Below are 12,099 nucleotides of genomic sequence, written 5' to 3'. Positions count from 1 at the left end.
GCATCTACTTCCTTGCTCGCAGCATGTGCATGAAATACAAATCCTATTGCTGCCAGCTGAGTACCGCTGCCAGCTGAGAACAAGTCAACCAGGTGCAAATACGCCTTCTTGCCTCCATTGCTAACTGGGCAGGAGGGCACAGCATGACTGCACTTCCAAATCATCTGGTAAAAGTCTAGATTAAAACCTGGACTCCCTCCTGATTCAATTTTGGCCAAAACGGCCACCTCACTTCTTCCTATCTGCAATGTCACAGAAAACACTTCTGAAACACAACACATTTTGCTCATGCTCAGTTTCAAATGCTTAACGTGTTCTATGTATGGAATGTGTTTGAGTTAATCTTAAAACGATCCTGACTGTCATATCTGCCACTTCTGACATCTCCTGGCCTGGCAAGACTTTTCTTCTACATGACCCCACTCTGGCTGCATTCTGGCAGCCCGAAGATTGGTCATGTTCACAGGTAGAAAGTGCTCCCATGGCAGAACTGGGACACTTGCAAATTAAAAGTGTCTTTTGAAATGAAGGAAAATTGAAAGGAGTTTTCAGTACAGTATAGCTGTCTGCCAAATTTTTATCTCAAGTTCCTTGTTAAAATTATACATCCTAAAAAAAATCCCAACATATTAGAAAGTTCTGCAAGGTAGAGGGATTACAGGAGTCTTTTGAACCTGCCATTCTCCCACACAAGACACAGGTCACAAAAATAACATCCTTAGACCCCGCTTAAGGACCCCATTCCACTCTGCTCTGGCACTTCCCAATTCACATCAAAAGTATGCTAACTGCCAAATATCTAACTAATAAAGTTAGATAGAAGTCAGCAAAAATACCAAGCAATTATAGAAAGTGCCAACACCATGTACTTGAGGTAGCCCTTTGCACTAAATAAGCCATTCAAACTCTACCCATTAAAAATATTTTACCAACACAGTACATAATGATCCAACCCATCACACCAAGATAAACCTCCTGAACAATTGATCCTTTCAGCATTTCCCTGTGTTATATTAAATAAGATTTACAGCAACAAGAAGCAAAGAAGTGTACGGTTCCACGACAGAACATGAGGCACTGGTGTTAAACTTAGCTGCCGGGTGCAAGTCAGATGAGTTGGTGCCGAATGAGCAAGGACTGCAGATCCATGGGGATGTGATGCAATTTTTTTAGCACTTCTGTAGCGCGTGGGTAGGATTTAAGTAAAAGTTTGGGAATAGGCTACTTCTGGCAACTTTTGTAATTTCATCACAAGCCTTGTGCTTCTTGGTTTTCCACTGAAAAGCTTCAGCACTTGGAGTCAAATGAAAATTTCCATTTTCACTTCCTCACAAAAATTATCCAAAAATTTCCATTTTCATTTCCTCATAAACTATCTGGCTCTAGTGATTACCAAGGCAAGCTGGAAAACATGAGTTCTCAAGAGCTAGCAAGGCAAACAAATATACACAGGCTCTGCCTGCAGAGCGGGACCCCTCAGCTCCCATCAGTCCTGCACAACATTTTGGGGGAGTTTCCTCCAACCTGTGCAGGCAGCGAGCGGAGGGTCCATAACCAGCTCTCTGCCCTCCCTGTTGTCATCTGTGCCAAATGAATCCCTCGTTCAACAGACACCAACACGAAAGATGCATGAATTACACAAAATATCCAGTGGAAAAGAGAAAATGGAAGATTAAAGGAGTTACATTTATCAAAGAGACACTGCTGAAGCACAGTAAGGCAGGCAGAAGGCGCATGTAAAACAGCTGCATTCACATTATACTGCGTAACTTTCTGGGATTGCATAATTAAAAACCACAAGCAATGCACAGATAAGGGTGAGCACCTTAGTGTTACAATTTCCTACCTTCAGCCTGCAAAATTTCTCAGACTTTAGGCTGTTTTCTATTTTTGTGACACTACAGGTGACCACTTGTCCTTTCTTTCAAAGGACTGTCCCTTATTTCATTCATCTGCTGCATGAGTAAGACAAACTTACTCAATTAGAAGTAAGCACTGAGCTGTACCTACTATTTGAACAGATACAGAATCCAGCCTGAAGAAACACTGTCATGTAACAAAACTAACCACAAAGCTAAAACCAAACAAAAAACAACCTTCACACCTTCTCCTTTCATGTTCTCCCCTGAACTGCACCTCTGGAATAAAAATAGCAGATGTGGTATTGTTACAAATTCTTTGCTAAACTTTGCCCCCCAAAATTGGACCCAGCCCAAGGTTTCTGGTTTTGCACGTACAGGGATGTGGCATTTGAGGAAGAGAAACTTCTGGAAGGGCGACCTAGTGCATCTGTGAACAACCAGTGCTTGCTACATGTGGGTTCTACTGTGTCTGATTATGAAGACTACTTTATACGAAGACAGGTCATTATATTCCGGACAAGTTTTGTAGCATAAGGTCTAATCCAGAGTTATCTGGAAATTTTAATTCAGGCTTAACAGCTTGCTAACGCAGAGCAACCCCAGCCTATAGAGAGCTTTGCTAGATTCCAAGCACAGGGTTTGCTGAACCCAGCTATGCTGGTGTTATTTTTTAAAATTCTGGAAAATGAGATCTTTAGAGCCATGGGATGGAATAGGAGAAAGGAACAGGAGAAGTGAACCGACCTAGACTTTCGGAGGAGAACCAAGATGGAAAACGCTGTCAGAAGTTACAAATTGCAGACCAAAGAAGTCAGAGAGCAGGGCAAAGACCTGGGAACAGCCGAAAGCTGTGTTGTGACTTCATTCTCCGAGGGACTCTGAAATGACTGAACCTGAACTATTTTTGCTAAAGTGTTTCATTTCCCTAAACCATTTTTTTCATTTGAAATCAAGTCGTACATGCTTTGCATTTCTGCAGCAATCTGAAAGCTAAAGGATTCTACACTTCTTTTAAAACTTCATGAAACAGCTTCAACTACCAAAAGGTAAATTTGAAAAGCATTAGTGGAGCAAACCTCACTTACGTAAAACAAGTACAACCAGGACAACACTTTAAATTGAACAAGTTGTTATCTAAAGGTGATCATATAATTATATTTTATATTTATATCAGTAATAAGCTGCAAGCACAGGTAGTGTCTATCGGTCCTGTTCCCTAAGGCTGCCGAGCAGATTGAGAGCAAGGTCTACCTGGAGCCCAAGTATTGTGACCTGGGCGAGCTCCATCTCTGCACAGGGGACGCAGCCTGCAATGACACATCTCACCAGCAAACCACAATACCTCTCTAGAGAAAAAAAGGATATCACCCTGCCAGTAACAAAAGCTGAGATTATTTTGTACAGATGGTGATATTTGCCGTAAGACTCAGTGTAAACAAACTGAATAGCAATGTTTTCTAAGGCTCACCCCTATCTTAAATCACCAGGACAAAACCTCATATAGTAGCAACATTATATTAGTTTTTCTTTCTTTGAGAAAACAACTCAAGACTTGCCTGAAAATGAGTGCTTTTCTCTGTGACCTATTATGCCTCAAAACACAGAAGCAATAAAACACAGTGCTTCATTACCATCCAGATGAAAGAGAAATAATCTGTTGTCTCCCTGAATACTTTACCTTCAGTTATGAAGCTTCATTAGAAGTCTTCAGATATGCAAAATATTAAAAGGATAAGACAAGGAAATGGTTTAAACACTGTGTGACTTGTAATATTAAAGCTAACATCCATTGAATTACTGAAAAATTAGAATACTTTTTTGTTGAAAATATTGGTTGTGTAAGTTTTCAACTATTTTTGCTCATCTGCCAGGAGAGATTCAGAATTTCAGGAAAGTTTTCATTTTGCTAGTCCTGGAAATGTTGCAGTGTGTTTTTCCAAGGTGCTCATCTCAGTTAGGATTATACATGTGGCCTCTCAAGCACAGACTGAAGGCTAATTTGAAAAGTGCATTTGAAAAAAAAAGGAAACAAACAACAAACATTCTTGTAGTTTTCAGCCCATCAGCAGAGGTCACTACACCTTCCTTTAAAATGCGCCCACAGAAAGGGTTCATTTGGGATGGAAATGTCTGCAGGACAGTGAGGGGAGAGCAAGAACTTCCTAAAGTGTATTTGCTGCTGGAGAAGGTGTTTCTGTGCCAGAGGAGGCCGAGGCTCCCACCGCCTCCCAGCCGCTCCCTCCTGTCCCCAGCCAAAGTCTCTGCCCCACTTCTGTGCCAGGAGGACACTCAAAGTATTTTGCAACGCCTGGAAGTTGCTTTTGTACATTCAGTGAGGATTGCCTATCTGCAATTTTCGGTTGTTTAAGCATGATGAAGGTTTTATGACATAACACATTATATTTATTGAAAGGCAAACTGTAAGAGAAATTGATGACATTCTTTGGCATTTCACCATACAGATAAAAGGAAAAGGGATTTTACTTCATGGCATGCATTAGCTTTCAAATACCTGATTTCATTATTTGAAGCCTGAAAAACAAAATTAAAATATCACTTTTACCTGATTTAAGCCATCTTCTCTGAACTTTTTTTGAATATTTTCAGGAAACTGAAAACATTCTGGAAGGGTTCAAATTAGACAAAAGCTGGATATGGTTTGTTTGTATGAATAATTTTTTATATTGAGAGATTCAGTAGCAGGAGTTTGAATGTTTCAGGAAACACCTAGTTCTCTTATTAAATGCTGCTTCTTTCAGTTTTTCAAAACCTGTAAAATGCATTATGTTTATTCCTATCTCAGATGCAAAAGCAGGAAAAAAACCATTTTCCTTGTATAAACAGGTTTGGATAGTTTGCAGATACACGAAGCGCACAGATTTTGCTAGCCCTGACTGCAAATTACTTTCAGTCCTATGTGTAAAGACTGTCAAGAGTTTTACAAACTGATTTACATCAACATTAAATTATACTGCAAAGTGTTCCAATTGGCATATCTACCATTTTCAGTGATAAAATGAAGCTTAATATAGCTAAATTATGTATTTGTGCATACTAGAAATGTGTTTCCCTAACCATGTTTTGAGATATTGCTCTTAAGTATTATCTGGTTGTCCACTTGTCCCTTGTTTCTATCCAAGAAAAGCAACCACCCTAATTACACCTCAGCCCTTCAGTGCCAAGCACAACAAGCTTTCAGTGGCATTAAATGAGAAACCAATTTCATCCTCAGCATTAACTTTTCTTGAAATTTACTATTATGCATAAAATCCACTTCCCCACAGAGGCTCTGCACACCGGTGAGCTCTCAACTCTTCAGTGGGGTCCCCAACTCCAAAGCTTTACTGGGACCACCAGTGTCACTGTAAGGACTGGGCTGTACCTCCTGGCTCTTTCCCTTCCCCTTGGTGACTCCTCTGTGTGTCCTACCGAAATACACAAGTGCCATTTCCTAGTGGGAATGTTTTGGTCAGATATAGACAGATCCAAGGCAAATCATAAAAACTTTACTACGGAAAAGCTTTCCTTGGCCACAGGTGTCACAGCAGGACAGCAAATAGGGATCACAATGCATTAGCATAGAGAAGGTCAAAAACTTTGCATCTGTCTGCAAAGGGCTCACAAAGGACTTGGTACAGTGTGTGCCACAGCCAGACGCTGACGCTGGTGACAGCCGCAGTGACACCAGGAATGCAGGAACTGACCTAAACTCACACTCTTATCAGATCCCACTGGCAGGATGGGCAGCCCTGTGTCTGCGCCCTGAGAGCAGGTTAGCGCCGGATGAAGCTTTTAAGTTGAGCTCCACCCTGGAGGACTCATAAACAGAACCAGAACAAATTCTGCTCAAGGCTGGGACAATCCTCCCAATTGGCTGATGTGAACAAGCAGCCCTCTCGCTGTACGTCTTGTGCATCCCAGGACAGAGGATTTTGGCTTTCCTGGCACATTTAGCCAAGCCACGTGCAGACAGAGTACAAATCTAGATATTTTCCCCTAAACGTATTTCTAAAATGGCAAGGGAGGGTTTCAGCAGAAAACCCTCTACAGAGTATTTATCAGCTCTCGTACCTTCTGGGAGCCAGTGCTGCAAGTACACTGGCAACCTACAGCTTCGGCAGCGGTTGATGCAGTGAGTCACAGCTGCCGGCCCGCTTTCTAACTGCTCACATCGCACCATTTGTTTCCTGTTGCACACAGCCTCCTAACAGACTAGAAAAAGTTATCAGAAAAAAAAAAAAAAGCTAGATGTTCACTCAACGTAAAACAGTGCCACACATCTGTAATTTTCACTGAAGTCAGCAAAACCTACAAGTACATAGGGTCCAACCCTCCCTCTGCAACAAACGGTGAGTATAAACATAAGTCATTTTTAATTAGCCTTTTGCAGCAATTGTGGATTTCAGCACAGGCACAAGAAGCAGTGCTCGTGCTCACAGCAACGATGATCTGGCACCAGAACTGCAAAATGAACATTTCCCGCATTTACCCACGGAGCAGAGCGCAGGGCGATGCAGGCACACGCCTGTGTGCTGTCAAGGAGCCGGGCAGCTGGGACAGCCCGGGCAGGCCAAGCGGAAAGAAAAAGGCAGGCAGGAACTTTTAAAGTACTAATGTTTTCCATACCACAACACAGTCTCTTGCAGAGCGTGAGAAGAAGGCAGCTTTTCACAATTCCTTCTCACAACAAGGTAATTCAGAGAAACTGCTGAACTCTTGAGCTGATTAAACAGTTTTACTCAAAGCAAAAAACAAAAACGTTTATTAAAAACATGAAGGGGATTGGAGCATGTGCTATGCAAGGCACGGTCTTCATTCAACCCTTCTGCCCCCCATTAATTTAAAAATAAAAACAAAATTTTAAAAAGGTGAAAAGTTCAAAATTGCTTATCTGGACTTTTTCAAAAGGATGATCCAGCTTTTCCACCTGAAATAACATTTTTCCTCAACATCCTGGCAACAGCTTCTGAAAAGCTCAAAATAAAACCGAAACGTTTCACCTGAATGCATTTTTTTACATTTTCCAGGTTGCTTGAAAATGTGAAGTGGTTCCTACTGCTGCTCGAGCCAAGCTCTATTTCTGCCCTCTCCCACGCAGCAGCCAAAAGATGCAAACACCATTTGAGGCTTTGTGTGTGACTGAAGCCTCGCTCTTTGGCAGTGTGCAACATTTCAAGGCAAGTATTTCACTTGAGACAAGAGCTCCGAGAGTGGCATGAATGGGAGAGCAAACTTAAGGGTCATACAAGATAAATAAAACAGGTTGGCAAGAAGAAGGCAAGAGCACCCTTACCATATGGAAGCAGCAGTGGTTGGCGAGGCCTGAGCCCTGGGGTGGTGGACACGTGTGTCTGGTTCAACTTCTGGGTTGCAGAATGGGAATGTTTCGTGACTGAGCTAAAGCATCAGGTCATGCCCATGGAAAAGCACGGGGAGGCCGTGCCTGCCTCCAACTCAGAGGCCAGATTGTGCCACACAGCACAGGAGTGTACAGCACACGATTATGGTATCTGTCCATGGCACTGAGCTACCAAAAACCTGCTATGCAGATGCCCCAGTTTCTTAAGGAGACTCCACCTTCTGGAACAAGCCAAAGCCGTTCCCAAAACTATTTACTAGGTTGACTCTGTCTCAAGTGGCTTTAGCAAAGGCTTCTTTGGTGACAGCCCTGTTTGTGCAACACTGACATTTGTCAATCAGGATATCTGCCCTCAGTCCTCACACAGAGTGGCGAAGAGGCAAGGGCTTGATCCTGGAAATGACCTGTAAAGTGTTATCTGATAGACTAGGAGCATAAACTAAGATGCAATCTCGCTGACACGGAGAAACGACTGATTGCGCTGCAGCCCGATTGCCAAACAGCTGTCAGATAACACAGCCTGTGAGCTCCTATTTGAGACGAACCAGAAATCTAGAGAAATCAAACTGCACAGGATTTTAGAGACAGTTCCAGCATGACCCTATACCAATACATATTTACTGACCAGCCAACTCCAGTGTCTTCTTCCTTATCACCCCCTCTTTCAAGCATCCTCACTCACTAGGCAGGTTATACTCCTGCTGGTGAGCTTTTAAAACCGGAGTATATAAAAGGCAATACAGGGTAAAGCATTAGGCAAAGGCAGTACCACAGTTTTTCAATAGCAGCTTTTGAGAGTCAGCTGTAATAGGGATCCCCTTACCCAACTGCAGCCCGCCAAGTCTGGCAGTCTAAGGGGTTCTCTGGGCTATTCAGGCAGCAGAGACAGGACCTGCTAAGGACAATTTCCCCATTCAGGTCACAAACCTGTTTCTTCCCCACTGACTACAGAGACACGACTCAGCTTTGACTACGTGACAGCTTTGACCACATATCGAAGACGAAGGGGTATGAATACTGATACCACCACACACATCTTCTGATCCAGTGAAAGTCAGCAAGGGACAGCTATTTAAAATTATTTTTGGTAACCCAATCCTCCTTAACAGACTGGGACTGAGTTCCCCATTTGTAAAATGGGAACAAGAGCACTTCCCCTCATTGAGGAAATGCTAAGATCACAAGGAATTGAGATTGTGCAGTGATGAGGGTCATGCTGACACCTCGGCTAGTTGTATAACTGAGACACATTAAGCGACAGTGTAGGAAAGTTTTACCTGCTGTTAATCTGGATGGCAAGAGCTGAACTTAGAAAGAGTTTTAGTGGCTTTAGTTTAGTGTTTAGTTTGAACTCGTGATTCTCAAGGACTCCTTTGCTGCTCTGACCCTCTTTGTGCAAACATAGAATAATTCTGGCTGGAAGAGACTCTCAAGATCGTGATTACACTCAGCTAGTCCCCAAACTTTCAACAACTCTGCATTAATTATGACTCCCCATTTGAGCAAGGGAAAAATCACATTTCTTTTTATAGAGAAGAAAGCTGATTTCCAGCCTCCTGGATCTCTGAGTAACTACATTTTTTGCTCTCATCCTGCCTTAGCTTCTCACTTCTCCGTGTTTTACTACAGTGAGAGTCTGCAGGATAACACAGATGACTAACTGTTCTCAGCCTAAGGACAAAGATCCCTACTTCTTGTTACAGTGCTGTGTTTCCAGGGGTTTTCGTTACTCCTGCTTCCTTAAATATGTTTTCATCAGCAGGATGCGAGTTTCATTCATCCAAGCCACGGATTTATTTGCCCATATTTTGAAGTCTCAAGTAATGGGAAGAGAAAATTCAGCAGTCCCAGGAAAAAAAAAAAAAATAAAAAAAGGGAAAGGGAAAGAAGAGATATTGTATTTAAAGAAAAAAAAAAATCTATGACTGTAACCTCTGTGGCCTGGTGTGCTTTGTGGGGATACCAGTTTGATGCCAGATATGGCAGGTGAGAGGGGCTCCTGACTATGGTAACTGCTGTAGAGCTGCTGCAGATGCAGAAACCCAATGGCAGGTTATACAGCACGCCACAAAATGTCGGAAGGACATATGCAAATATTTTTTTCTTCAGCCTGAATGCAAAAATATGCACCTCTTTTTCTGCCACTTGTACTTGAACTTGTTAATTTAACCATGGAAAAAAATGACAGTGTCATTCCACTAGTGCCAGAACAGGCTCTGTGTAAAAAACCCTGAAATCTACTCTCCAAGACTCAAAGGAAAGTGAAGCAACTTGCAGCTTTAAAGGTGAAAGAACTCCACAGAGTGGCAGAGGGAGAGCTGTCACGTCACAAGCGCTGTGTATGTACCTGTGATACCACACATCTTCTGAACCTGCTGTCACCATGCAAAACACCTGACAGACGACAGCCCAGATCTGGGCAGGAAGACAACTGTTGGCTTCGGGGAGGAGCACCATGCAGGCAAAAAAGGGCTCACTGCACCATCAGGGCCCGTATTTGTAACTAATACAGGCTAATCTCAGGATTTTGTACTGAAATTTTACTATGTCTTTTTAATTTATTTTTAAGCCCAGAAATGAGAAATACCTACTGATTGCTATAATAATTTAACATCTGACCTAATTCCATAGGACTAGAAGACCCCTTTTTAATGAGAATCAAGACTCCTTCCTATTCAACAGATTTTACGTCATTGCACAGGAGAACTATTATTTCAAAAAATCTGATATTTTAATGCATGTGAAGTAGTTTTTGTTTTATGCAAAAGTCAACAGCCAAGCAATCGAGAAAGCCTGGCCCAGCTGGAACAACACACCAAGAGCAGCAGCCAACAACATGAAAGTTTTCTGCTCTGAGCCTCAATTACAACTCTGATTGCATCTCTGCCTCCCCAGAAGCAGCCAGCCCCCTTCTCCTGCCGCTCCCACAGAACTGGAATAAAGCAGAGCAAAACAGGAGGTGGTGTGTCTTCAAAACACAAGTTAACAACACACTTTATTTAGCCTGCTCCTGATATCCAACCTACAGCTCCTGGCAACTCAGCGCACCGAGGTATTCCACCACGGTCCCTCTGCATCCCACAGCATGTAAATGAAAGAAATCCCTCACAATCACAACAACCATCCCAAGAGAATCTTACATATCTGTTTGCATTTACTTCTAGTAGATCGTATTTCCTTAACAGATCGAGTAGATTTCAAAAGGTTTCATTCATAAAAATCCCCTGGAGCCCTAATAACACTGTCTGGATCCAGCAGTAGTCCAGTAATCCCTCCCCAGAGAGGATGAAGACACCTCAGCAGCTGCCCTCAGTACTATAAATAATTATAAATGCCGTATCACGTTCTGGGCACCTGTCTTACCATCACAACACATCATGATACCAGCACGATATGCCAAAACACATTATTCAGGACAATAAGGCTGAGATACATCAGAAGAGGGGGAAAAATTGTGCATTACTACACACAGCCTGCAGCATACGGTGCAGAGCCAGATCAGAATGACAGGTTATTCACTCCAGCTGAGTGCTGGCGCCACACCAGCAGCCCGCAGAGCCTGCGCAGGTTCCTCTGCACAGCGTTGCCCACTGCCCTGGGAACATGGATTAACTTTGGTGACATGCCACAGTAACACATACAGCGCCAGGTCAGGTCTCGCATAGTGTCCAGCTGCCAGTTCCTTCGCAGAAAGAGAAGTGCTGTGGCAAGGCAGAGATATCTCAACAGAAAACAGCTGAAGCTTGTGACACCAACTGGGACAGGACACTGATGCTGGTGGCTGTCCCTGGGCACACAGCCCTCTGAAGCATGGCACTGAGAGCCTGGAACTTGCCTTGGTGGCAATACAGCTGTGTTCGTGCAGTGCTGCAGCTGAGTGGGGCTCCTAAGAACAGCCTGAGCCACCCAAAAGTGGCTCTTGCTTGAGCCAGGCTGGGTGTGTGCAACCAGGACACACAATCCAAAAATCTTATCAACAGCCCACAGATGAGTCAGCACTTGACTGTCCTCACTAACCTGATCACCCTGGTTTCAGATATAGTGCAGAGCTTGAAGAAAAACTGCTGCCCCTGAAGCACATGTGGAAATACCTAAGTAACATGGTGCATGTGAGCTGTGAGTTCACGTGGAGTTGGCAGAAATCTGTATTTCTAGTGTGGGAAGCTAATTGTCATCTGAACTAGGAAGTAACAAACGTAGACCCACTCTGAATAGCAGGGCAGACTGCGGTAGCGTGGGCATTTCCATTTCATTTTCCAGAGAATGCCCATGCAGCCCTGGCTGTGCTGAGAGGACAGGAACGCTGCAGCTCCCACTGCCCACTGGTAAAGCCCTGCCCACTTCTTGGGGCTATAAGAAACCATGCCTCCCTCCCCGGCTCAAGTTTCATGATCTATATTGAGAAAAACAGGGCTGAGAGGTGGTACAGGAAGTAGAAGTGGTTTGTTTAGGATCCTAAAGCAGAACAGGAATAAACACAAGGTCTGAAACTCCTGCCCTCAATCCTGGTACTTTCTGGATCCTGAGACCACAATTCAATTTACATGCTCTGGGTGCAGGTAAATTGTGATGCAATGTTGGACTGAAAAGATTCATGATGTACTGATGAGAAGCTGGCTTCAGAGGGAAAGGTATTCCCCAGGCGGAGGTTCTCAGTTGTATAAAACATGGCAGTGCCACCAAATGGAAGGCACACGTGTTAAGGAGTGTGGTGACAGCCTTAGCAGCGGATCGGAGACTAAAATCTCCACAGCAGTAGACTGGAGACTAGCACTGTGCTGCCTGGGGGCATTAGTTTAACTCACTGGATCCTTTTTCTCTTGGTGTTGGAACTACTTTGAAAAAAAGCAGTGAGCTTAGGTGCATCTTTGTGGGACC

General features: G+C 43.4%; 1 protein-coding gene across 4 annotated transcripts in view; it reads right to left on the bottom strand.

Moving 5' to 3' along the window:
* The window catches only part of INPP5D (inositol polyphosphate-5-phosphatase D), a 54,701-nt gene that overhangs the window by 34,668 nt on the left and 7,934 nt on the right, over positions 1 to 12,099 (bottom strand). The window contains exon 1 of one of the 4 annotated variants that reach the window (XM_065073151.1): positions 7,156 to 12,097. The exons of the other annotated variants lie outside the window; for them this stretch is intronic. Within the exon in view, the coding sequence (XP_064929223.1) occupies positions 7,156 to 7,158 (3 nt within the window). The 5' untranslated portion in view covers positions 7,159 to 12,097. Of the gene's footprint in view, positions 1 to 7,155; positions 12,098 to 12,099 lie in introns of those variants that run through there. 4 annotated transcript variants of the gene reach the window in all.

The sequence above is a fragment of the Columba livia genome, chromosome 9, assembly GCF_036013475.1.
Source record: "Columba livia isolate bColLiv1 breed racing homer chromosome 9, bColLiv1.pat.W.v2, whole genome shotgun sequence".
Taxonomy (NCBI): domain Eukaryota; kingdom Metazoa; phylum Chordata; class Aves; order Columbiformes; family Columbidae; genus Columba; species Columba livia.
The sequence above is the reverse complement of the archived record's forward strand: the minus strand, read 5'-3'. Positions and strand labels throughout refer to the sequence as shown.